The sequence below is a fragment of the Sceloporus occidentalis genome, unplaced genomic scaffold (genome assembly GCF_023333645.1).
Source record: "Sceloporus occidentalis isolate IW3139 unplaced genomic scaffold, rSceOcc1.0.p SCAF_1, whole genome shotgun sequence".
Lineage (NCBI taxonomy): Eukaryota > Metazoa > Chordata > Lepidosauria > Squamata > Phrynosomatidae > Sceloporus > Sceloporus occidentalis.
The window spans coordinates 59,896,936-59,924,009 of record NW_028316981.1 but is presented as its reverse complement, the minus strand read 5'-3'; the positions used below and the strand labels follow the sequence as shown (position 1 = coordinate 59,924,009).

The following is a 27,074-nucleotide window of genomic DNA, read 5'->3' as shown; positions in this document are numbered from 1 at the left end:
AGATTGCTCTAGATGATCCACACTGAATTATATTTGTGTACAGGAAGATGAAACATCATAATTCAAGTGAGACAGCATGCCTATGGTGAAAATCATTCCTTACTTCTAGCATTGTAGCATTTTAACAAATTGCATCATGTAGTGATATTTGCCAGAGAATCTGTTCTTTAGTTCCTGTTGTACAGCAGATTGAGTAAACTGGAACTATTTCTCCTGTTACGTCATCTTTTTTATTATCTTGGTGATTTTTTTAAAAAAAAACTAATAAAGCATCTAAACTCCTTTATTCTATCACATCAATTATATAATGATGGCTTGTTCTATTCTGTTCTTGTTTTCCCCGCCAGCTTCCTCAGGCTCAAAAGGTAAACAAATTTTGATCAATACTTATCCAAAGAAATCACCAACTCTTCATGTTTCCAAAGTGTCATGAATATGGTACAATGGTGATCAGTGAAATATGGTGCAATGTCACAGTTGTAATGAACTGGAGAGCATGACATTGCTTAAATCAAAGCAAGGGATTGTGTGAAGCCAAGTCACCCACTGAGTTACAATTCAGTTACACAATGTGAGACCTGTTTTAACAAAATGGAGAAGGATTAGGCTGCTGCTTTGTACAATAAAGGATCCATTTTGTTACCACTTTGAAAATAATAGGAAACCATTGAATGGACACAGCATTTACAAAGAAGCCATCCCTGGACCCTTGCATTCCCTGCAGAGGAATAATAGAACTCATGGTATGGCTTTATTGTCTCACTGGTCCCTATTGTACTGTCTTACCAAAAGCCTTTCAGTGCATCTAACATACGTTCTGTCCAAATCGGTTTCCATGCAATGTGCTGTTGTTGTTGTACAGCTTCTGCTTTGCTATGGTGTGATCCAGAGCTACCCCACTGCATTTCATGATATCACAGATGACATTTGTGGCAGCTACAATGTATCACTTGATGCTTATTGCATCATTCTTGTATAGAACTCACAAATATAATTGGGAAAGAAAAAAAGACAAAAACTCATATAATGAGAGGTGTAGTTTTATACTGCTTATTTAAGGATTTCTGTATGATCACATCAAAATGGTATTTTCTCCTTTCATACCTTTTTGCCTCCACTGTCTCATGAGGAACAGACAAGTTGAAGAAAAAATTGAGGGTCCCTCTTTTTTTTGTTGCTGATAGCTGGACTTTTTCTTTTTACTGATTTTCAGCAGTGCCTCCCCCAATTCATCTTTCTCTTCCCATCCTTGCAATTGCATAACCTGTTATGTGTCCATGAATGTGCACCTAGAAGTGTTTTAATGAAAGGTATAGAAGATTCATAGGCAGACCTATCAATGCAACTCTCTGCAACTCAAACACGATTTTCAAGTTCTTAAATTGTTATCAAGGACAACATATTCAGGGAAATAACTTTTCAGTTGCATAGTTCTTCCAACAAAAGCCTGAATGGATATAACAAGTGTTTACAATGTTGACTCATCATCTCAAGAGTATGTAATATTAGTATGAAAATGTTTATGGTTGTGATTTCCCATTCTTTTACAAGAAAATAAGCACCAACGAGCACAGTAGGGATTAACTTTTGAATGAATTTGCAAGGATTGCACTTCTCTGCACATCTAAAAGAAAATTACAAAACCTGTATGTTAGTCTTCATATCTTTTTGTAGAACAGTATGGCTAACTGTGTTAAGTGGGTAGTATGATCCTTCAACATTTCAGAAGGGGTTTTTTTTTTTTTTTTTTTGGTTAAGCTCTCACACTGAATGAATTGATCCTTCCATGTAGAATGATTATGTACTTAGAGTGGAGAAGCTTTCTCCTTGAGCTTTTTATAATGTTTAGAACATTCATAGGGAGCAGTATAGACTCATGCTGTCATGATCCATCTTTTCTAAGTGGATTTATTCTTCATGGGCTGAACAACTAAATAGGAATTTGGTCTTAATAAAAGCCTCATTTGCATTCATCTAATAGTGAAGAGTGCAAAAACAGTGGACTGGCCAAAATATTAATAGAGTTAACACAAAGGTAAGCCAAGGTTTAACATAACATTTTCTAACTTTAATAGAATGTCTCACATGCTACATCAGAAATGTGCCTATGGAGGTATCTGAATCACACATTTATAGCAGCTTCATACCACACTTTGTAATGTCAGAATCCTAAGGAATGCTGGGATTTGCAGTTGGTCAGGTAGTTAGAATTTTCTGGTAGATAGCTCCAGTCCACCTCCCCCAGCTCAGGATTCCATGGTAAGAAGCTATGACAATTAGTGGTATCAAGCTGCTATAATGGTGTATATATGCCTTTATGTCCCTTCAAGTCGCTTGTTGACTTATGGTGACTCCATGAATTTCACAGGGTTTTTTAAGGCAATGAATACTCAGAGGTGATTTTGCCAGTTCCTTCCTCTGAAACATAGCCTTCAGCCCCTAGGATTCACTGGAGTCTCCTATACCCTTTGTATATATCATGTGCTCTTTTCAAGTTCTTATTGTTGTCATAGTAGTAGATCAGGTCCATGTGCCTGATAGTAGTAATGTCCTTATAGTTCCTCCCTTACTTCAACCCGGATCTGGCAATTTCTAGGAGTTGTTCTGTGTGTGTGTTTGTGTGCGTGCGTGCACTTGCATTGGAGGGTCATGTTGTTTCCCCTAGAGAGTGCAGAAGGGCAGCCCCTCTCCATCCACAATTTATATAGGCGGGTTACAAACCGCCACTTGGGACGTCCTCAAGACGTACCAGTTTAAAAAGGGGGCGTCTCTTCCAGACGCCCCTATTCCTGTTACGGACTCTGTCTGTAACAAATGGCAGCGGCCGTTCCACACGGCCGCCGCCATCTTGACGTTACGGGTGCTATGCATCCGCACGTCGCGCGGCGCTAATGACGTCGCGAGTGCGCCATTGGCACCTCGTGGCGTCATTAGCGCGCCGCCAGAAGAAGCTCCATTTTGGAGCTTCTTTTTTGCTCCGTAAGGGAGCCGCGTGGTTTGGCTGCAGCGGCTCCCTTGCGGAGCAAACAGCAGCGCCAGGAGACCGCCGCAAAGCAGCGGTTTGTAACGCCTCTTAGTTTTGTTTGAAAAGTGTTGTTTGGGGCTGGTGTGTGTGTGTCCATTTAATTAGGAGATAAATGCAGGAAGTCAGAGAGGATTTGTTTGTTTGAACATGTCTTTGTTTAAACATGAAGACAGCAGTCCACACTTTCCCCATCCTGACTTAAACCCGAAAGGACATGGAACATGTTATCCATTGTTACATTTTCCAACAAGTTCTTAAACATGGAGTCACACTTGCTGGAATCTGCAGACAGAATTGCTTTATTAGCTTCTTAAAAGCCAAGGAGTGAATTCATTTCCTTCACTTGTCCCTCTGTTTCTCTCAAACCTCTTCCGAGTGCCAGTTCTGGAAAATCTGAAGTAGTCTCTAAGTGTAATATCCATATTCCTTTTTTAAGGAAACCTGGGTAATCATAAGGCATTTATTCTGCTATCATTAGGGACATTACTTCCAGGTCACTGGAGACTTGAGTCTTATGTTGAAGAATAAATGAGATAATAAAAGGTAGAGGGAAGATCTGAGAAGGGAAATGCATTAAACAATAATAGGTGTTGGAGAAACACCTTTCCTATATTTGACTTGGAACAGCTTCTAGAAGCCCAGGCTCCTTTGTGATACTACCAAACTTTCAGGGATTTGATAATTTAATAATACTTGTTTCCCCAATGGGCAAGTTTCTTTCCTTACTGCTATTTCAGTCTCCCAAAAGAACTTTACTACTATTTTCCAGTTGCTCTTACATTTTCTTTTATTTAAAATTCAGCCTTGATGCTCATTGTTCTTAGGCTTAGCTCCAGTCTTCTCTGTGGTTAGCAGATGTTGGAGCCAGTACTAATATTCTTAGTGTTCAAAGTGTAATGTAACGTTCACTTTTCAAAGGGATTAGTTTTGTCATCTTCCACTCATTAATAAAATTTCATTATAGTCATTAAAAGAGGTCAACAAGGTAAGGAATAGCCCTTGTCACTGCATCCTGACTTCCAGCATTAAGAAAATACATGATATATTGGATGCACAACATATGTTTCCACATAGTTTATTCGTCTCAGGCAGTCAAAAGGTAATCCTTAAATAGAAATACTTATGGGATTACATCATCATCTTCAGATTCATATCAAACAATAAGTAATTGCTGGATGGTTAACATGAACCTAGTATGAAATTCTGAATGAAAATACAGCTTTTTTGTGTCCTAATTAGTTTTCCCCAGTTTGAATGACCTCAAAATGTTTCATATCCAGACTCCCCCCCCCCAAAAAAAAAAAAAAAAATCTGAGGAGCTTTCAAATACATTTGGCATTTGTTTATTTGAGAAAGATCAGTATGAGGCTGATGCTCGTCTTTATGAATGACTTGAGTCAATACAAGTGTACATTTGCCATATGGTGTCTCAACTTCTGTGTTTTTGTTGGAATCTGTGTGTCATCTACAAATGTTTTTTGTATAAACATTTTAGACTATTATGCTTCTATAAACATGTTCACTTTAATCTTCAGATGAATCTAGAATAATAGTACTGTATTGCCATCCAAGTTCACTTTTTTAAGTTCACTTTATTTTTGCAAATCTTATCTTGGAATGAAAAAAATAAGTCACAATAGTTGACCAGAGGACTGGAAAATCTCAATGTGTCAAAAAGATCTTTCTTACTAAGGGTGAGAAACTTCACAATCTTTCTTCTTATCCTTGTTCTTAAGTACACGGGAAATAAATTTGTTGGATTGCCATTTCTATATGAAAATGTCCATCTTTTACCTTTGAAAACTGACAGTAAATTTGACCTCATTTTGAACTGGGAATCCTTATATTTGCATGCTTGGGGGAAAGAAGCACACCCAAAAAGTTATGCGTACCTTTCAAAAATATGCACAGCTAATAAGTGCAGCATTGAAAAATTCACATGGCTTTGTTGATGGAAAAAATGCAAATAAAACTGCCAACTTTAGAAAATGTGTTAATTTTGAAAATGTACACAGAAATATCTGCAAATTCCATGCAGCAGAAAAATGCATCTTGCAATCCAATACAGAATTGAGATAAAATAACACTGACATATATAGGGAGAATCAGATGCACATATTTCTACCTGCTTACTTCCAAGTACCAAGTAAGCAGCCTAAGAAATAGATTTTTTAAAAAATTATAGCTTCTACGCAAAAGGAAGAGACATAGCTGGGATAGTCATTCACTCAAAACTTTTACTTCAATTTATGGAGAAACCATCTGTTATTTTGTGTGATACTTTGGTTAGGCTATATAAAGAGTTAATATTGTCTTTGGCATAGAATATAATGCAGACACTATATCTACAAATACAACACCACTTGAATGGATGCAAGAATATAGAATTAAATATTGTATAGGATCTTGGTAAACAGACAGAATTTCTAGTGTACTTGTCCAATTCATATGAGAAGCTGCTGCACAAAGCTTTCCATGGAAAAGACCCACATTATGAAGTGATTACAGTATTACTGCAGAAACCTTAGAGCTAGGAATGAGCTCGAGATCATTGTGAAACAAAAATGGTTTGATGAGAACTTGTTGAAAGTATTTAGTCTTGATAAACTTTTGGCCCTTTCCAAGCTTATTAGTCTATTTTTTTTTTTTAAAAAAAGAGCCCTAATAATTAATTCAAAGTAGGAATTAGTTTATTCTGGACTTCAATTTTGTATATTTAATGGTCTTGATTTCTATCCTGCCCTGTTCCTCAAATATAAGTGATTACTATGTAATAGCCCACTGGGGTATTGTTTTACTTACTTTGTTGAAACAGCAGGCTTCAAGATGTGTTAGCTTATTCCTGTTGTGCGGTATTTTGTTCTGAACCTATGTGAAACAGGGAGGACTATATAATAGCTGCATTAATAAACGAGACCTTGCTCAACCAAAAATTTTAAAAAAACTTTGCTTGATTGAAAATATTGTTTCTTCTTTTTTCACATGTTTTGAGAACAAGCTTTTCATCATGTCAGTTCCCAGCAGCTTACTTTCTCTTTCTCTTTGAATCTTTTCTTGTTTCAACAAGGTTTGCTGTCCTTTTATCCTGACACTACTTAGCTTCAAAAATCTAGACACATCGTTTATCATTCTTTGCTTCATTTGCTGTTCCATACTTCAAGGTGCTGAATTACAAGGAGAGTGGAAAATTTGCAGCCCTGAGATTGTAGTGGAAATGCATCAGCAGAAATTTTAGCATTTTTATTAAAGTTTCCTAAAAAGTTAAATGGAACCAAATGACATACATAACATGAATAAAATGGTACAGTAACTATTTATGCTTATTTTTGTTTTCTCTAACTCTGCTGATTTATTTTTCTTTGTTGCACACAGGGGCTCTTTTATTTAAAGATAGCATTTGTGCATGTACAGAAAACCATCATGACCATACCTGCTAAAACCTGTATTTTTACATGTTGGTCATAGAAATTGTATAAGTAGTCTCCAAAATATATAGGCTCTCATCAGTATTTTGTACACCACAAAACTAATATTGTTAGCTTACATGATTTGCACCTCAACAGTGCTGAGTTGTACTGTTGTTACATGATTGTCACAATGAAGCTGGCTGAACCAAGTGCAGATCATCATCTCTAGTGCTCCAGAATCTGTGAACATCTGCACCAAGACTAATGTGCTAGTCTCCATGGATTGTAGGCTTTGCTAATGCTTTCATTTTTTCTTAAATTAATAGATTATTTCTAATTTTGCAGCATATTTGTAACTGGTAAATCTATAAATTGTATTTTTTAAAAAGAGTCTGGAATCAGTTTTAATCTTAGTGATAATTAATTACATATTTTTATTAAGTTTTAAAGTATAAAATGCAGACATTAAAACATCTAAGGGTGTAACAATAAATACACAGATTAAAATTGATCAACTTTCCTTTCTTATTTAGATATGTTAGAAAGATCACAATTTGCATCACACAGAAAAAAATACAAGTGCATGTTTTACCAAACCACACCCCCACAAATTTCTCAGGGCCATATTCTAGATTATGTTTTGGCTTCCTACATTTTTGAAATCTCTGTGGGGAATTGTGGAGTATATGCATGATTGTAATGTCAGAACAGATCCCAATATTCTTGGGACATACCTTAGAATGTGTGTTGACATACTTCCAACATGCTAAAAGTACTTTAACAACCTTCCAGTTCTGGTCTGGAAACTTAATAGTTGGCTGTTTCATCGCTTGATCACTTGCACTAAAACGCTGAGACTACTCACTCAAAAAAAATGGGTGAAGACCTGCTCCTGACCTTGTTCATTCACATGCACTTAGAAAAAAATCCAAGCCAATTTCACATTTTCTGTTTCCTTGAGTTTCATGTCTTCCTCCCTCATTTTTGGATCACTTTTTTCCTGAATGCTCCTACTGCTTCTCCACCACTCTATCTGCCCTAGTTTCTACATCTCTCAGAAGTAAGCATCAGTGAGCATCTGTCTAGTCCCTCACTTTTCTATAAGAGACTTTTGTCCAATGCCTGTAGACATGTCTTTGCAACTGGTGCATGTACTCTTGCCCTCTGTGATCACAGAAGCAGCAGCAAGGGCAAAAGAGCAGTGTCTTGCATGCTACTCTGGATCTGGGCTGAGAGGGAAAAGGTACTCAAACAAGCCACAGGAAGAGAAGCAGAGACAAAGACCTACTGAAGCCTTCTTGCCTATTGTTTTTCCTCAAATCTATAGTTGTCAACTAACCCAGCTTCCCATGAAACTGGTTTCAGCTTGATTTCAAGCTTGATTTAACTTGTCAGTTCTGAACTACTTCTTAGTAACCACCTCTTCGTCTTACACAGTTTTGCTAATTCCCAGTTACAGCCTAACCATGCTACAATGTCTTATATCTAGCACCAGATAGTAATCCATGTATCTGCTTACCTAGCCAAGGTTTCACATTTAAATTAGGAAATTAAAATTAGCAAAGTAGAAGTGTCAACTTACTTCAAATGAACGCAATCCTGAAATCATCTTGAGAACCAGCATGGTACAGTGTTTTTTTTAGTACTGAGCCAGGACACCAGGGTTCAAATCCTCACTGATTCACATGAACATATTGCATGCTGTTGGGCAAATTACTTACTTTCATCTTGAAATGAAAGTAATGGCAAACCTCCTCTGAATAAATCTTTCCAAGAAAACTGTAGGATACTGTCTACAGATGTTGGAGTCAACTTGAATGTACATAATAAGAACAACACCAACATGCAGTGTCACTTCACTTTGAGCCTTTTATCACAGACTCGGGTTTCATGTATTTAATTTGCTTCTTGTCCTGCACCTGTCTTCGATGACTACTACTGTGGTTATTGTCCACCCCGATAAGAATTCTTCCCCTCAATTAATTTTTCGTTCTGTCTCCAAATTTCTAGCTTTTCAGTTGAGCATTTAGAAATATAGTTTAGACATCCCTCCCCCTGCACATAAAAGAAGATATGGTAGAATTCTGCTAAACATAATAATTTGTGAACACTTCCTGTACAGTTAGCATCTGAGGACTCAGCTTTGGTGTACTTATAGTTGTGTGAGAAATTTCATTCTCTACTTTGATACATGTGTTGACACCATACTCAGTCCTTCATTAGAGAAAAGCAGATTTAGTAATCTTGGCATTTGAAAATAACATATCTGAATGAATTTCAAACAGACAGTTTCTATTCAGGTTTGCAGAGAAATAGTGATGCACAGGACTTTATTAAAAGTTCAGATCATTATTGTAGGATGACTTGCATAATATACATTTACTTTGTAATTTCTGTTAATTAATTTACACAACTGTTTTTGCTTTTTTTGTGTGTGGAAATTTTACAATATATTTTCTAATTAAAATGCATTAAATTGGGTGGTATTTTTGTTCGTTACCACAGAACTGACTTCTGCCCAGCTCCACTTTTATCTCCACTGTCCCCCAGTGAAAGTTGTTATACTAGACCCCTTGTTACAAAGTACCGTATATACTTGACTATAAGTCAACCTCATGTATAAGTCGAGGGCATGTTTTGGGGCCAGAATTATGGATTTTGCCATCACCTGTGGAAAGGTTGAGGGTAAAACTTGGAGGCTCCTTCAGTGTGTGTATGTGTGCATGTGACAAGAGAGACTGTAACTGAGGCTTTTTATTTCAGCATTTCAGCTTTCATTTCAGCTTTCGTTTCATTCTTCATTCCTCAGACAGTGGGGGCTAGCGGGCAGGAGAGGCACTCTGTTTCTTTGCTTAACAGCAATAAATCACCCAGGATTCTTTCTGCTTGGCTCTAGAGAGAAATAAACTCCTATCTGCACTGCATGGGTCAATCTAAAAGAGCTGCTATCACATTACCATACTGACCTATAAATAAGTCAACCTGGGATTTTGGAGTCAATTTTTGGGCATAAATATTTAGACTTATAGACAGGTATATATGGTAAATTCAGTCAAGGACCCTATGCTTCTCTGGCTTCCTCTGGATTCAGAGGAAAGAGCAATATGTAGGAATGAATGAATTCAGCATTGTCTGCCTGATAGGCACTTCCTGAGAGTAAAGCAAAGATAATTTGGTTGCAGAAGCCCCATGACCATCAGCTGCCCTAACATGTGGCTAGGGAAGATTGGAAGAGCACCAAGGCAAGATAGTTAGGGAATATGCAAAATATATCAGTTGGAGAGATTCTGTTAATTTATAAGATCAGAGGGGACATGGAGAGAGATTTAACCTTCACTGCATCTGATATGGTCTTGAGAAACATCTTCTGTTTTGCAGAAAATTCTCCAGTTGAGGCCAATGAAAAGGAAATAAGTGCTTTGGAAGTGGGGTTTTGAGACTGCAGATGGGAAAGAGAAAATTGGATATTTTTCTCTGTTTTTTTCCTGATCTTATTAATTATCAACTGTACAATGTGTGTGGTTTTTTAAAAGAAAAGAAAAGAAAAAATAATGCATTTTAAAAGGCAACTGAATGTATGTTATGTTCCTGAAACACATTTGAAAACAGCTCTTTCCTGTGTGCTCAAGCTCAGACTGCACCTAGCAGTGGTTATGTTCTTTGCGGGCTAAGAATAAACTTATTTTTAGATATTATCACAATAAATTCACAAGGTTCTGAAGTCTTGTGAGCTTGCTGAGTTTGAGTATATCATTATATGTAAAGCTGTTTTTATCTTTTTATCTGGTGCTACACCAAGCTCAAAAGAAGGATAATAGTATAAAACCCCAAATTCCATTTCTCAGAACACTGCATTTGCATTTCCCCTCAAATATCATTATCTCTTGAGAAGTTTCCATCCATTTAAATGCTGTGCATATCATTTACAATTAGGAAATGTAGATGTCTCATGAACTGTAAAAATATCCTTTTGCAATAGCACTTAACATGAAATGTTAGTATGTTTGTCTTCAAAAATCAAAGCAATGCGGGTGGGGAAATCTGGGGTTTGTTATTGGCCTTAATCTAATTATTCTTGCATTTCAAAGAACAAGGACACACCCATCCATTTGGAGTTGGAATGGTGAAGATCTTAACAATAAATTCTGCTGTGTAGAAAATAAGACTACATTTTCTGTTAATGACAGAAACAGTTATTTTATAACATGTGTAAGTGTGTTCTTATGCATATGTATGCATATTGACATGTCAGACAAAACAGTGCAGTAACATATTTTAAAAAAGCTTAAATGCATTTGCTACTTTAGAATAATTTACAGGACCCAATCCTGAGCATTTTCTATAAAGATTTCCATACGTGGCTGAACCGTCGCTCAAACATCCCTCAAAGGTGGAGGAAGCACGTGTGTGTGGAAGCCAGGCACGCTTCCTCAATTGTCATGAAATCGTCACTCCCTCTAGCGTCCCTGAATTGTCTCAAGGGAGCAGATTTTCTATGAATGCAAACTTTGCGTTCATGGAAATCCGCTCCCCTGGAACGATTCAGGAATGTTAAGAGGGAGTGACATATGCATGATGACTGAAAAAGTGCACGTGGCTTCCACACATGTGCATTTCCTCCACCTTTGAGGGACATTTGAGTGATGATTCTGCCAGGTATGGAAATCTTCTACGATTGCTTTCATATGGAAATCATTTGGGGGCAGTTTTCAAAAATGTCTGGCCTTCATCACATGAGAATGAGAAATATTCTTGTGAAGTCATCACCCCAGTACTTCATATTATGACCTTGATAGCATGCCCATAAGATCAACTAATTCTGAAACCCAAGCAGGCTTTGGCCTTCTCTTTCTTGAAACTAGCTCCCTTCCAACAAAGTGTATCATATCTTTTTAAAATTCAGTATGGTTTGCAATGCAAAATGGGAGACCTCATGTTTAAAATTTCCCAAAAGAGCAAAGATCCTCCCTGAGTAGATGCTAGTCTTTGGCTAAATTAGGAGGATCACCAGCCATTTTCAACATATTAATGTAAGGTTAGAGGTTGGATCTGATGAATAACTTTCAAATTTTGTTAATCAGTGAATGCAAAAGGAGGACTGTTAAAGTTGTAAAACTAGCCTCTGGTCTGGCAGTGTGTCAGGGAAACTGGAGTGGTTGTTCTCAAGGGATAACCTTAAAAATTGCTAAGAACATTTCTGAAATGGTAACAACTGCCCACTTCTCATCAGTGAAGGAATATCGTCATTTATCTGTCTATATTAGTCTAACCATGGTACCATAAAAACAAAGATGCTTTTTGAGGGGAAACTTTAGATCATTGTGTGTGCAATAATTCATTCAATTTGTAGAGCTGACTTAAGACATTGTAATTACTGAATGGATTGAAAGCTTCAGTTTTTTTAAAAAAAAATGTTCTCACAAGGAGTATTTATATATAGTGTCACAATTGTTTTTTAAAGACTTTTTTTAAAAAAGAAAGTGACAAAAAGTCTTTAAAAAACAATTGTGACACTATATATAAATACTTCTTGTGATACTAGTTCACCTTTAATTCATTGCATAAATGTTTAGTTAGTATTATATTGTATATATAAAAAATTCTAGCCACGTTGTTCATAGCCATACTTATGACACAACAACATTTCCTGCAGTTTTTCTGAGAGGAACAAGTACTTAAAAGGTTTCCAACATTGGCTGCAGCAATGCTGCAGAAATGTTCGTGGCTCAATGCTATGGAATTCTGGGGTTTGTAGTTTTGTGAGATATTGGAGAGCAGTGTCAGAGAGGTCTGGTGATCCACCAGTGCAAATCCCAGATATCCATAGCATTGAGCCATGGACATTAAAGTGGTGCCAAACTGCTTTATATTTCTGCAGTTTGACAGCAACTGTTGTGAAATCAATGTCCATCTGATTTTGTAAAGAGTCCCACAAAAAACTGTTCCATCATCAATTAGCTTATTCCCCTAGATGAGACAGACTAGATTTTTCACACTGCTTGTGTGCTATGGATGCCATCTAACAGAGTGCCATTTAACAAAGGTATTTGTTCTGGGACAAAGCCCTGAAACAAATTCAGGTACTACAGTTTACTTATTATATTTATATTTAATAAAAATACAGTTTATTCAATGATAATTGTGTTTAGAGTAAGAGAGTGTGAGTAGCTGAAGGTCACCCATTGAGATTAATATTAATTGCTGGATTCCTCCAGTCCGTATTTGATCTGGGAAGCTAGGGGTGGGTGGGAATTGTATGACCCTCCAGGTGTTGTTGAACTGCAATTTCCAGCATTTCTCAAAATTGTCTATGTTGGCTGGACCTACGGGAACATCTGATTAGATTATGGTTTCCACCTGCCTTTATCATTACAACAAATTGACTGAGTTGGGCATGGTATTAAATAACTAAACAGCCAGTTTCTGAGGCGCTAGGAAAAGACAAAATGGAATAGAATGGATTGCCTTCATTATGAATACTGATAATAGACTTATTTGCCATGCATAACTGTTGTAGTTCATGTCAAAGCCAGTTACAGAAACTGTAAGGATGGATGTCCTCAAGATATTATGTCCACAAAAGTTCCTATACACTTGCATCACACTTTGAGAATATTTTAGGGGATCCAGGAAACATAAGCCGCGTGGGGGGAATACAAGTGGCATGTTTCTGGACTAGACTTCTTTGATTCTTTGACCTTATCATTCTGCATCCCAAATGAAGGCCAGTCACTCACGCACAGCAACACATGCTTGATAAAAAAAACTTAGAAGAGTTTTTTTAAATGTCATCATCCTCTCCCAGAGCTTCAACCAAAAGACTTCACTCTAGTACTTTAAAGTCTCTCCTTTCTTGCTTTAAGAAGGTAGGTGGAGATCCTAGGAGCTGACAGATATAAAACATTTTACAGGCTGTTGTTTTTGAGGGGCTAAACAAAGATGGCCAAAACACAGAGATCACTACTCCTTACATATTTGGCTACCAAGGTAATGACAAGGTGTCTAACCATCTTAATCTTTGATGACTTCACAAAGGGGTGGCATGAATATATCCTTTACCTGTACATAGGTTTCTGTAGTGGAAACCTATGTAATGGGTAATTGAAGTGGATTCATATGGACACTTTTGGGCACTGTCCTTGATCCTGTAAGGAAATTTAGCCTTCTACCATGGGATCAGTTTTTCCTCCAATTCATGGCAATGTGTCTTCCATGTAGTTGAAATAATTTTGTGCCTGCATCCATCAGTTATTCCCAAAATGTTCCATAGATCCCAAGAGGTGGTTTTCTTGTCCTTCAGCCCAAGGCCAACCTACCAGTAAAAGAAGAACTAGATGTCAGATTAGATTTTAGATGTTACATTGTTTTCTATTTGTTAAAGTCAATGCCCTTTAGAAAATCCAAACATCTCTGTTTTTCCAGGATGCCTTTGTGCATAAAAAGTGTTGCAGACTGACCCTTACCAGTTGGCTGACGGGTTGTGTTCAGTTAGCATAAAAAAATACCTGTGGAAACTGTCTCCTAACAGACTAGCCGTTCGTTCCATTAGTGAGGTGGCTACTTTGGCAGCATTGTGAGATAACTCTCCTCTATATGGCCATCTGCCCACACATTTGTTAGGCATTATAAAATTGACAAATCCTCTTCTGCAAATGTACATTTGGCAGGAGAGCATTGCAAGTGATAATTCTTTTTTTGAAATCTAATCTGCCTGGACTTTGACCCAGGAATGGAACTGGTTTTTTTGTTTGTCTGTTTTTTTGTTTTTTGACATCCAAAAGAGTGTAACAAAGTAGAATATCCTACATGAGTCCTGGAGAATAAAAGATATTTTAACAGCATGCTCTTGTTTTCTTCAGGTTCTGGAATTTCCTGACATTGCCTGGGCATTGCCCTCCAATCCTGTGTGTTTGACATTGTAGGAGACTCTGACCTCACTATGCATGTGTGTGGTGGAAGACAGAGACACTCTGAGATCACTTAACTGCTATATCTTTTTTTTTCTTTTTTTTCCCATTGGAGAGAAGGGGTTATCTTGGAGAAGATAAAATGATATATGAGTCCTGGAAAACAGGAACAGTTGATAACAATGTCATTTTGGGCAATGAAGATGAAGGTGTACAGGTTAATCCTTTTTTGTTCTTTGCCCCTTTCCTCTTCCTGTCAACTTCATTTCATCAGTTGGTAGGGAGGGAAGCAAATAGGTTTCAGATGAAATGAAAAACGAAATGAAATGAAGTGAAGTACAAGAAAATGTGTAATGAAAAACAAATAGATATATGGAATGACAAGTCACTAATGACTCAGGCATTTGCTTATCTAATATTAACAATGGAAATAAATTAATAAAGAAAGAAATATTAACAAATGAAAGAAAAATAATAATTTTTATTACAAAATAAATGTTTGTGTGTGTGTGTGTTTGCACATGTCTTCAGGTACCTGTTGTCTTATGGTGACCCCATGAATTCCATAGGGTTTTCTTAGCCAAGGAATACTCAGAGATGGTTTTGTTAGTTTCTTCCTCTAAAATATAGTTTACGTCAAGAAGTACAGACACCCTAATGCACCAAATGAGAAAACACTTTATTCATTTCACTCAAGAGGCCAGTAATTTTTTGTAGACTAGATTTATGAGATCATATTCATGGCACAATCTCTGACCACAAGCAATATACTCTCCCCTTTTCTTCTTCCTTTATACCAGGGAGACTGGAAACAATCTTCCAATAATATTATCCTATGTATTTTTATGATGCTGACTTCTTTTTCCTGATGACATTCTGTTTTCAAGGTAGCCACTTGTAGAAGACCAGAAAGAGAAATTGTTGCCAACTGGCCTCTTGTTTTTTTATTACAATTGAAAGTAATACATATTATGTGTGTGTGTGTGTGTGTGTGTGTGTGTACACACATTTTAGAGGAAGGAACTAGCAAAAACCATCTCTGAGTATTCCTTGGCTAAGAAAACCCTATGAAATTGACTTGCCATTTCCATTTCCCTATTTGTTATAACTATTTGATTTCCACATGGAATTTTAGCATTGAACTTCTAAAGGAAATTACAACAGAAAACTAGTAAAAGAAACTGCTGAATTGAATTATATTCACAAATTCCAATCCGTTAGCAGAGGTGCGAATAAAGACAGTGGCTTCATGGCACGCTGTGTCTATTAATAGAAGAGGCCTCTCTAGGACACATATAACGAAAGAAATCTCAGAGAGAGTTTTGAACAACTATGTGAAATGTTTTATATTTGAGCATTTATCATCACTCTGAACTGCATCTGAAGAAGTGGGTTTATATCCACAAAAATTCACACAAAAGTAAAAACCAGTTAGTCGTAAAGGTACTGCCACAGTCCTTTCCATTTCTTGTCAAATATGACAATTAAGAAGAAGATACAAAGAGAAGTAGTGTACTTTGAGGAAAATGCAGAAGAAGTGGTGAAGTGTGTAGAAATAATGTGTTAAAGGAGATTATCACATGGAGGGAAAAGGATGGGAGCAAAGAAGATTGCTTCCCTCCTTATGCCATCCTATTTCTGTGATGCAGGGAAAGATTACCACACACAGAGTGCTTATCCCATTCTTCTCCTGTTAGTGAAGTGTAATGGCCCCATCATTTGGTATTAACAGAAACTCCCCTGATCATGTGAATAGGACGGGATAAGGACAGGAGCAATCTGCTTTGCCCCTGTTCTTATCCCTCCATGTGATAATCTCCAAAGAGGATCTAGAGAAGGTAAACTTCCCAGACGAATGCTGTTCCACTACTGCTACTGAAACTTTTTGTGCATGTGTACTTAGAGTGTGTATGACTTATAGCCTGCTGAAGTATTAGTTTCCTTTTCTCAATAATACCTAAGATACATGTGTAAGATTGTCTTGTACATGTTCTTTGTAATAAATAGTTCCTTGGACAGTGAGCCATATAAAGCAATTCTTTATATGTGTAATTAGTTCATAAGAATATACGCGTTTATATTTGCAATACATGAAAGGCTATCGTAAATTAACTATAAAATCACAACTCCCACTGACTGGCAAATATACATAATACCAGCATTACCATAGGAGCTTTTGAGACATCAGTCCCCAAGGTATACATAGGGCATGTTTCACAAATGGCCAGAACTCATTCCAGATTTGCTAAGCACAGATGTATGTGGAAAAAAAGATCCCGCCCCACATTTCTATCACAGTGTTCATATGTAGTTGTTACATGTTTATTAGAGACATAGAACTTGAATTTGTCCAAATGCCAGAGCTGACTGGCTATGGGAAAGCAGGATATAGAAGAGTGGTCCAATGAGTGCATAGGGATGCTTTTTCACTCACAAGAAATTTGCCTGACATTTGTGTTTGTGAGAATAATGCAGTCTGTGAGCCAAGGGTTCACTGAGGTCAGTAACAACATCTTCCATGATCTCTAGCATACGTTCAGAACACCAGAGGTAATAGAAATAAAAGTGGCTGAGATCCATAAACGTTCAGCTCATGCATGATCGGCTAGCCTAAAAGTGGTGTGAAAAAACAGAGCAGAATCTAACACCATCTACTGCCGTAATGTTTGTTCTGTTAGACAATAAAAATATGGGGTTCCCATGAGAAGCCAAAATGTCTAGGAAAATTAAGTCAGATTTTGTGAATTAAAAAGTTTTCAGTACACAATGGGTAAGTAATATATCACAGAAATATAACCTTTTTAAAATAAAGCTTTACAAGGCTAGGCAATATTCTGCTGTCCCCATGGTTTGAGCTATAACTCTCATAAACTATACATAGCATGGTGAATGATTAATGAGTATGGATATGTAGTCCAAAATATCTGAAGGTCAGAAAATTATCTACGCCACCATAAATGTGCAGCTACACTTTTCTGTAGAGATAACCCTTGCTTGCACAAATCTTCAGATGCACCAAAGTGGAACTTGTTGTGAAATCTTTAAGGATCATTAATCAGAAGGTATTTTCTTTTGGTTCCTTCCATAACTGTGATTTAATAATGGTCTAAGGTTCTTATGTATTAAAACCTTTTCTCATTTTTTAATATAGCTTGCTGATGATCAGGGACTGGTTTTGATGACCACTGTTGCCATGCCAGTATTTAGTAAGCAAAATGAGACTGTAAGTACTCACAGTGTCAGCCATGTGCTCAAAATTGGATGTTTTCTTTTTCTTCATTCATATATATACCTTGTCTTTTGATTTTTCCCAAACAATTTCTGTCAAAATAAGTTGCATACATACTTAACTGCAAATAACTTAACATTCAGTAATAATATTGTATAATATGGAACAAGTGTTTTAGATTTAGAAAGGAAGTATATGTTGGAAGGTCAAATATAAAGCTTTTAAATTTTATGTTTGCTATAATTTGTCATACTTCAAAAGGGATACAATGGGAAAGATGAACCTGCTTTCATGTGCATAAAAGCTGTTGATTTCAGAAGACTGTAAGCCCACATGTTTTTATCTGAATAGTGCTCACCTTTCTTGGTTTTGATGCACTAGTGTATAAATCCAGTACATCTTATTAAAAAATATATTCCATAGTAATAAGTGCTGGATCTCTTTTTAAAATACTCTTCTCCCTTTCCCCAATAGATTTACATTTACATTGTCCTTCACATTAAATTTTTACCTTCTGGGAATCAGCTAGCAAGGTATTCAAAAAAGGAGATAAGTTGCATTTTTGTATGTGACATTTTGCCTAGATGGTGCTCCCCAGGTCAAAAGTGTTTAATTGAAAGCATCCTTATCAGCCAAAACTTTGTACACCACCTTTGATGTTATTTCCAGGGTAAGAAAAAGAAGACAACTATTGATTTTGTGTGTGCACATTCAGTCAGATTAGCTGCAGCCACCCGTAATAGCTTTTCAAATAGTGGGAAGAATTAGCTAGTTATCTGCACTCCTCAGAGCAGTTTTAATCCATGTGGGAAATAATTATTGACTGATTACTTTTCTCCAACTGTAATTGTTTCTTGTTCCAACTAATCTTTTTTTGTGGGTGGGGGGTGGGAAATAATCTTTTGAAATAGAGATCGAAAGGCATTCTCCTGGGAGTTGTGGGCACAGATGTTCCAGTGAAGGAACTTTTGAAGGCTATTCCAAAATACAAAGTAAGTAACATTTTAATTATTCATTCATGATACTGAAATAAAAGATTACTTGTATTTCATTTATTTTATTTATACATTTATAAAATATATGTGACAGAGAATATATATTTTGTATACACCCATCCACAAGAAAGCTGATTGGCTTTTTAAAATGTATTTCAGGTCCTTAATATGAGTAATGAAGTCTGTTTTTCTCTTGGCATGAGATATTGTGATCTCTCTAAAACAGGTTCTTGCAAAATATATACTTACAATAGTTAATTTGCAGGAGTGTCAAATTATCAAGATCCTTGGTTTTTTAAAAAGAGGGTTTGAAAAAGCAAGAAAATTTTTTCAAAGTTCAAATTCATTTTGTTAATGCCCTCTACAACCTATTCATAAATACGTGATATCTGTTAGCTTAGTCATCTAACAAGTATGATGTAAATTGTGGGGCAAATTAAAATCTAATCAACAGCACCCACAACACTGTAATCCACAACTGATCAATTCAGTTTCCTATTTACACCATGTTTTCTATTATTAGGGGGCAGCATAGCAGTATATGCCTGTATATGCACATATGCACATATGTTCTCATAAGCTCAAACATTTCACATATGAAAACTAGGACACTAGTCACCAACTAACACCCAAGTGTGGCAAGGATGAGAAAAGTTATTAATGAAGAAGAACATGCAAGCTAAGAGATTCTGTAGCAGTTTGCTTTTTCCTGAGCCTACTGAGAAGGTCCCCCTGGCTGAGTTAACTTTGAATTCAGTTTTCAACAGTTTAAACAATTTGAGGGCAAAGTGGGAGGAGAAGAGAGAAACTGAGAAATTGTAAAAAGAACTGAGACAATTGAACAGCAGACATGTTCCTTGTGTATGAAAACATTATGACTGCCCTTGTCAGATTAGGACAATTGGATGGTATGCATTCACTGTGTCCTCAGGGAAATTCTTGTGGCCATTAAACTTCCATTTTTTTAAAAAAAATTACAATATTCATCCCAGGTAATATAAAATGCTCTTTTTTCTGCTGGATAATTTGTGGCTATTTTAGACTTTGCTTCTACAACCCCATTAACTGTCCAATTATTTAGTTGAGGTGTAGTGTGTTTCTCTACCTTGTTGAATATGTTTAGGAACATGCTTGCTCAAAATACAGTATCAGGAGAGACATTTTATTGCAGTACCCTGGATTGTCCTACTTGGACATCATAACCTGAGATGACTAAATATATTTGTTGAGAGATTAGATCTGGAAAGCTTCTATTCTGTTGTAGTGGGTTATATCTTGGCTATTGAAAGAACAACTGTAACATTAAGGATTGATGCCCAAATTTTTTTCTTCCCCCCACTTCTTCCTTTTCTTCCTTTTATATCATGTCCTTTAGATTAAAGGTTTGAAGACCACAGCAATCTTCCAAGTCACACACACATACAGTGACTCCATGAATTTCATAGTGTTTTCATAGACAAGGAATACCCAGAGGTGGTTTTGCCAGTTCCATCATCTGAAATATAGCCCACAGCACCTAGTATGCATTGCTGGTCTCCCATCCACATATTAACCAGGATGTCCCCACTTAGGTTACACAGTCATATGGGATCTGTTCCTTAGGTGACCTGTAAATTGCTCTGCAAGCCATTTGTGTAAAGAGTCATGTACATTAAATCAGTCAATCCATAGACATAAATGAGGGGACAGCAATCTTTCTGCCACCCTTAAGCTGATAAATGGATTGGCTTCCATGAAGAGAGGGCCCCTTTTGTTTATTATTATTATTATTATTATTATTATTATTATTATTAATCTTTATTTATAAAGCGCTGTAAATTTACACAGCACTGTACATATAATCTTTTTAATTGGATGGTTCCCTGCCCTCAGGCTTACAATCTAAAAAGACACGACACAAAAGGAGAAGGGAGTGGTGGTGGGGAAGGGGATGAGGGCCAGCAGTTCTTCTCTACCTCCGAGGCCTGGATCAGGGGAAATGGACTGGAGGGAGGGCTTGGCTTCTTAATGGATGGTTAATCTTCTTCCAGGGAGGCCTGTTGGAGCTAGCCTGCCTCACTAGTAGGATAATACATATAAAATACATAGCAATACAGGACATGATTCAATAAAACATTGAATCATTTCTGACAAGCCCCTTTAATTCTGCTGGCTGCATCTTTCACTGGTGTCCCCTATGCCATACCATTCAGACCCTAAACAGCAGATTTTCGGAGAAAAGAACAAAGCAGGGAATAACAATGGACAAGAAAGCCTTGTTGTGCAGGCAAAAGATTGCTTGCATTTATCTGACTCGATCTCAAAATTTCCTTGCTGTTTTATACAACTGCATTGTCATATGAGAAAGTGACTTACCAAGAAGAGAGAATGATATTAAACTGAAAGGATTTTTTTTAAAAAGAAGTCACTATTTCTCTGAAAAAAATTCAAGGAATTTTAGAAACCAGTTGCACCATGACTGCATGATAATTTAGAGGCAAAGAAGAAAAAGCCAGCAGATCTAAGTGTGTTTCTCTATTTGATCTGCTCTCCCAGTGGTAAAGCTGTTTGGGGCAGAACCTCTGCCAAAGCTATCAGCAGCAGATTTTTGCTGAGGGATATTTTAATGACTGCACATCAGTTATATGCAAGTACATTTATTGCAATCAATGAATGCAGTCAACTGTGTAAGGGAAGAATTGTCAAAAGTGGTAGCATTGTTACTGAAATAAGTGCAATGCTAAATTTGATTATGCTTTTAGTTGAAGGTCTAATAATGCAACACTGCATTGGTGTTAGGTTAGTTCTCGTAGATCTCTTGTGTCTGGAATTGGGAACTACATGAGCCTTTCGATAAAACATAGGCTGGATCTGTATTGCAGAAATAATGCAGTTTGATACTGCTTTAACTGCTATGGCTCAATGCTATGGATTTTTGGGAATTGCAGTTTGTTGTGGCACTGGAACTTTTTGACAGAGAAGGCTAAATATCTCACAAAACTACAAATCCTAGAATTCCATAGCATTGAGTTGTGGCAGTTAAAGTAGTCTCAGACTACCTTATTTCTGCAGTGCAGATGCAGCCATAGCCCCCCTTTTATCCATATAGAATTAAATCCTATAATCTAGGGCTGAAGTAGCCTAAAAACAAAGCATGACTTCCCACATGAGTTATAAAGAGGAAATTGTATCCCCACCCTGCTCAAGACTGTCTTCCAAGTTTCTCTGGCACACTTCATCCACAAACACTTACACACAGCACCAGCTCCCTAGCTTATTTTGGATGATCCAAAGTGATGCTTTAAACACTTCAGTGATGTTTTTGCATTTGTCTAGACTCAGACAAATCTGTATTCAGATTTTATCTTTCAGGACTAGAAGCAAGATTTAAGATCCCCACATTGGCTATCAGAAGTGATGTTTAATTTCTGGATAGGCTAAAAATACAAATTTTCAAAAGTGCAATCAGCCAAATGCCTTTGGTTTCAGTGGGAAAGAACTGAACTGAAATTGAACTGATTCCTAAATACCATTGTGATTCTCAACTAGAGGAGGCTGTGGGATTTACACCTTGACCTACCATTCAGAATCTTTTTCAGTGGTTACAATTTGAGACCAGCAATTACATTTAGGACCATCTTTGTGGTGCGTTTGTCATTTTTTCCCTAGCATTACATATATATTTTGTAAACATATGTAGTTTCCATAATATTTCTGTTGACTGTAAGATCCTTAGTTTCTCAGATCGGTTGCATTCTACTGCCAGAATCCCCCAATGAAGATCCTTTTGCCTTAAAGTCAGAGGAACTGATACAAAACCAGTAGAAGTTATTCCTGATTATTAAGAGACTAAATTAAAGGTTAAGCCACATCTCTTTAGACAAATTAATATATATATATATATATATATATATATATATATATATATATATATATTTCTCCATAAAATCTATGTTTTAGTAATGTAGTTTGTTAAAAACATGCTGTTTGAGAATGAGTGTGTGTGCATGTGTGTGAGGAGAAACCTTGCATATTTTTCTTCCCTTCTCTAATGCCAAAAAACCTTGAATATCCTGTTCCTATCAGTAGGTTTAGAGAAGCTGACTCTTCCTTGAAAATGAAAAAAAGGAAAAGGAAAAATGAAGGTGTACATAAGCCCCATTGCCCCATTTTCTGGCATAGGATTCCACTTTCAGATGCAGTGATACAAGTTTACTAGTTGTGGAATTGTATGCTTTTTCTCTTCAAATGTAGAGGCAAGCATTATTCTAATGTGCAGCTGAAGGCATTTTGTGCAGCAGGAAAATAAAATGCACAGTAAGTTTTTATGCAGTTGCCAGCATGAGCTTTAATCAGGAATGAAGTTGTTTCTTAAACAGATGAGGGGAAAAAATAGAAAATCAAAATGACTACAGTTATCTTTCAGTCTTCATAAATGTATGCAAAAGTATATTATTGAAACCAACAGTCTTAACTGTTCCATCATGGGGCAGAAACATGCTGCTTTGGGTCTACCTGTATTGCTGTGCAGGTATTGTCAGGTTCACTGGCACCGGATTTTGCAATGACTTTCACCATTCTATAAATTTTGTCCATTCTTGTTCAGCCCATAGTGCCATAATCCCTCAGGAAGCTAACTTCAGCCAGTATCCTTAATCCTATTTGTTAGTCTGAAGACCCACTGAAACAACTGTGGAATGGTGAATCAACACATAATTAAAACCCATTGATTCAGTGGGTCTACTTTAGTTGGGACTAATAATTCAAGTGAAAGTCTTTTATTGTCTCAATTATAAACTGATGAGTAGGTTCTCAGCTCATCAGCTAATCATGGATCTGTGTTTTTAACTATCCTAAATGAAAATCAACTTTCCTTCTTCTTCAAACTTCCTATCCTTCCCTCCTTCATGTCAATTCTCTCAAGTTTCTTAATTCATTCTTGTCTTCCTTTCTGTCTTTCATTGTCCATCCCCAGTTTTTGCAGTTCATAATAAAATTTGGAAGTATACACAGAACTGGGTACCCCATGCTAGCACTGGGGTCTGATTGAAATATAATTTCCCCCTGAGCTTCCACCATGTATATTTTTGAGTGGACATGCATAACAAAGCCAGACTGTAGTTTTGCATGCTGAAAGCAGGAGAAACTAGTGCCTGTCTGGATGTGGCATATGTAGGGATAGCCATTTAAATCAGCTTTCTTCATATACTGCTGACTTGGTGATGTCAGTGAATATCCTACAGCCAAAAAACCCCAATTTTCCCTCCTTTGGGGGGAGCAGGCAGTGTATCCACATCATGCACAATTACCCAAAATAATATGTGATGTTAGGTAGATTTCAAAGAAGCTTCTCCTTGACACTGGTACCTCTTGTGCCATAGCAACAAAAAGAAAATAAAAAAGCGTATTTATTTATATGATTTATATCCTGCTTCCCCCCCCCCCCCCCCCCGGGACCCAATGCAGTTTAGAGTAAACTATCTGCAGAACTCAGTGGTGTGTGTGTATGTTTGTTTTTTGTATATGTATGGTACAGACAAATCTGTTGGATGGAATGAGGAGAAAATTAAACCTCATTTTTTACTGAGTTCCCCATAACTGCAGGCTTTTATTCTGAAGAAATGCCAACAGACTGACACTTTATAGGAATTGCAGTGAGCCATTTTGTTGCTATAGATTTGTAAATGTTATGTTTGATTCTTCATGGCTGCATTTCAATATTGCTTAATTTTGTTTTGTATTTGACTTTTTATGTTTATCTTGTATCTTTATGTCTTGTAGAAGATATGTGTGACAAAGCATCTTACAAAATTCTACAAGTAAATAAATAATGCTCTGAATGAACGAATCAATGTTTGAAGTGCAAATAATAGGAGCCACAGCTAGGGAATGTCTCCTGCACACTTCAATCCCACTGAAGAGAATGTCAATGTTCCTGTATAGCTCCCTCTTTTTAAAATAGCTTTATGCAAGAGAACTCCCTAGTAAGCTGTGACCCCAATATTTGCTTGTTATTTGGAAGTATGGAAGGCCATACTTACTCACCTTTTTTTTTGTTTTACTCTTCCAGTTAGGTATTCATGGATATGCATTTGCAATCACAAACAATGGATACATTTTGACTCATCCAGAACTCAGGCCTCTGGTAAGATAAAAAAATAAGAATTCATTTATATATGCTTTGATGGAGATCCCACATATACACATTTAAGTGTGCATAATAGGGTAAAAGGACATATTACAATGGTTATTAAAGAGGACTACTTAAAAATAAAAGTATTTAGCTGGGGTTTTACAGACATTTTATAAGATCCAGTACATATGATAACATAACTTGACTTGGTGATATTGATATGTACAAGTTGTACAGTGAGAGAGCCAGATCCCCATAAGTGTAATGCAGAAAAGGGAAAGCCATAAATTGCTGCAATTACCTACACTTACATTGGGATGGAATGCTGTATTCCTAATAGTTCCTGTTTGTCATGTTTAAGTGGAGTCAGTTTAAAACTCTTTTGGAATTTTGTAGAAGCCCTTTAGCCACCATTTCTTTTTATTAGAAAGAGTGTACAGGGATATTCCCCAGGATTTTTAGGATGGAGGAATTCATTTCCATTCCACTTGCCATGATCTTTTGATCTGAACAAATAAAGTGTGGTGCAGTCATTCTTTTGAATGCTTTACCTCACCACTGGGTCTTACCTAAGAGTGGCATTCATACATTTAATATAATATAATGTAGATATGAATTTGTAGACAGGCCCTTGCTGTGACAGTAAATTTCCTAAATATATTTGTAGGAAGAAGCAATATTTATTAGAATGGTACTTGCATATCTAACAACTGAATATTTTTATGTACAGAATGGTTTATAAAACTATGCTCATGGCTTGTGCATTTATCATTCTAATGCTGGAACTGGGCAATGCAACTGATTAACATTTCAGCATATAAAGAGATTTGATCACATTTTTCTGGCTGAATTTTCCTCCCTAGCCAGTTTCATTTTAAAGGGAAATAACCCTGCAGAAAATATGGGGTTGCATGTTGTTGTTCTGGCATCAAAGGGTTGTAATTGGTGTTTTTGAATTTAGATTCTTTTATCTGGAAAATATATTTAGCATTTTTGGCATGGAGAGTTTATTACAAAAATAAATACCTGTGGTTTACAATTTAGACAAACCCCTAAAACAAAAGGGCCCATTCCTCTAGTATCTTTATTTGCATTCTGTTTTCTCTCTGACTTACTATTCTGTGATTTATTATTATTATTATTATTATTATTATTATTATTATTATTATTATGGACTGTGCCAGTAGTGCAACCTACCCTGGAAGGAAGCCCTATGGAGTATTTACTCTGGGAATTGCAACTTTAATCCATGCTCCAGCATTCCAGGCTATGTTTTCAGATGTTTCCTGAGACTTTGAGAATGATAAAAGGTGAAAATACTAAGGGCAATTATCTAGGACAAAGATTAACAAAAATAATTTCACAGTAAAGGCTCACAATATGGGAAGAATGAGGGAGAAAGGACTCTCAGAAACAAAAGCAGCTTTAAACAAATTATGGCCCTTTACAGTGAAGAGAAATCATGCCAGCATAACACACAGAGAAACATGCAGGACTAGTTGAAACTGCAAGGCCATATTTCATGCCAGCAATGTTGATCTGAAAATTTCATCAAAGGCATTAAGTGGGAGAGAACACCACACAAGAAATACCATGTGCCTCAGTCTTTCCTGGATCAGGCCTATTCAGATTATGAGTTGGTGGCTGCATATTCTCTGTCTCCACTGTACATAAATGTTGTCGCTGATGATGTTGTGTGCCTTCAAGTCATTTCTGACTTACAGCAATCCTAAGGTGAACCTATCGTAGGGTTTTATGGGGTTGAGACCATGTGTCTCACCCAAGGTTACCCAGTAGGTTTCCATGTCTGAGCAGGAAATTGAACCCTGGTATCCAGGATTGTAGTCCAGTATTCAAACTGGTATACCACTCTTGCACATGAATAGCCATATGTAAATGAGAACATCATGATTAAGGAAAAAATATCTAACAACTCTTCTCCATTCCCTGCTAGCATTCAGTTTGCAAAGGATTTTTAAGGGATGGGAGGAATTGGTTACAGTATCCTGACCATGGATTGCCCTCCCAAGGAAAGTTAAATTGGCCTCCTCAGTATTGGCTGTTAAGCAGGTTAAAAATTTTTTAAAAAATTTCTTTCAGCTCATGCCTCTGTATGAAATTCTTTTGTTGCATGTTTTTTTTTATTTTCTTCCAGTTTCTTTGGTATAATTATTTGTTGCAATTTTTAAAAATTCCTAACTTCCTTAGAAGTCCTTTTGCAAGATTCAGTCACAGGGGTAGCCTGTGATCTGAGCAGGAGGGACACCTTACTCTGCCACATAACCCCATGATAGTGATGTCCAGACTTGTGAAACTTGGTGGTTGAAGGTGAGTCAAATAAGTGTGACTCTTAGACTGAATAGATGGACAGGATACCACAGGCCAAGCCTGGTTCCAAT

General features: G+C 36.7%; 1 protein-coding gene across 3 annotated transcripts in view; it reads left to right on the top strand.

Annotated features, from left to right (window-relative positions):
• The window catches only part of CACNA2D3 (calcium voltage-gated channel auxiliary subunit alpha2delta 3), a 717,368-nt gene that overhangs the window by 505,824 nt on the left and 184,470 nt on the right, over positions 1-27,074 (top strand). For 2 of the 3 annotated variants that reach the window (XM_089522591.1, XM_089522612.1), the window contains exons 14-17: positions 348-365; positions 17,491-17,562; positions 18,480-18,560; positions 24,613-24,687. In XM_089522591.1, coding sequence (XP_089378717.1) covers positions 348-365; positions 17,491-17,562; positions 18,480-18,560; positions 24,613-24,687 — 246 coding nt within the window. The remainder of the gene's footprint in view (positions 1-347; positions 366-17,490; positions 17,563-18,479; positions 18,561-24,612; positions 24,688-27,074) is intronic. The other variant, XM_089522601.1, reaches the window with a different exon arrangement.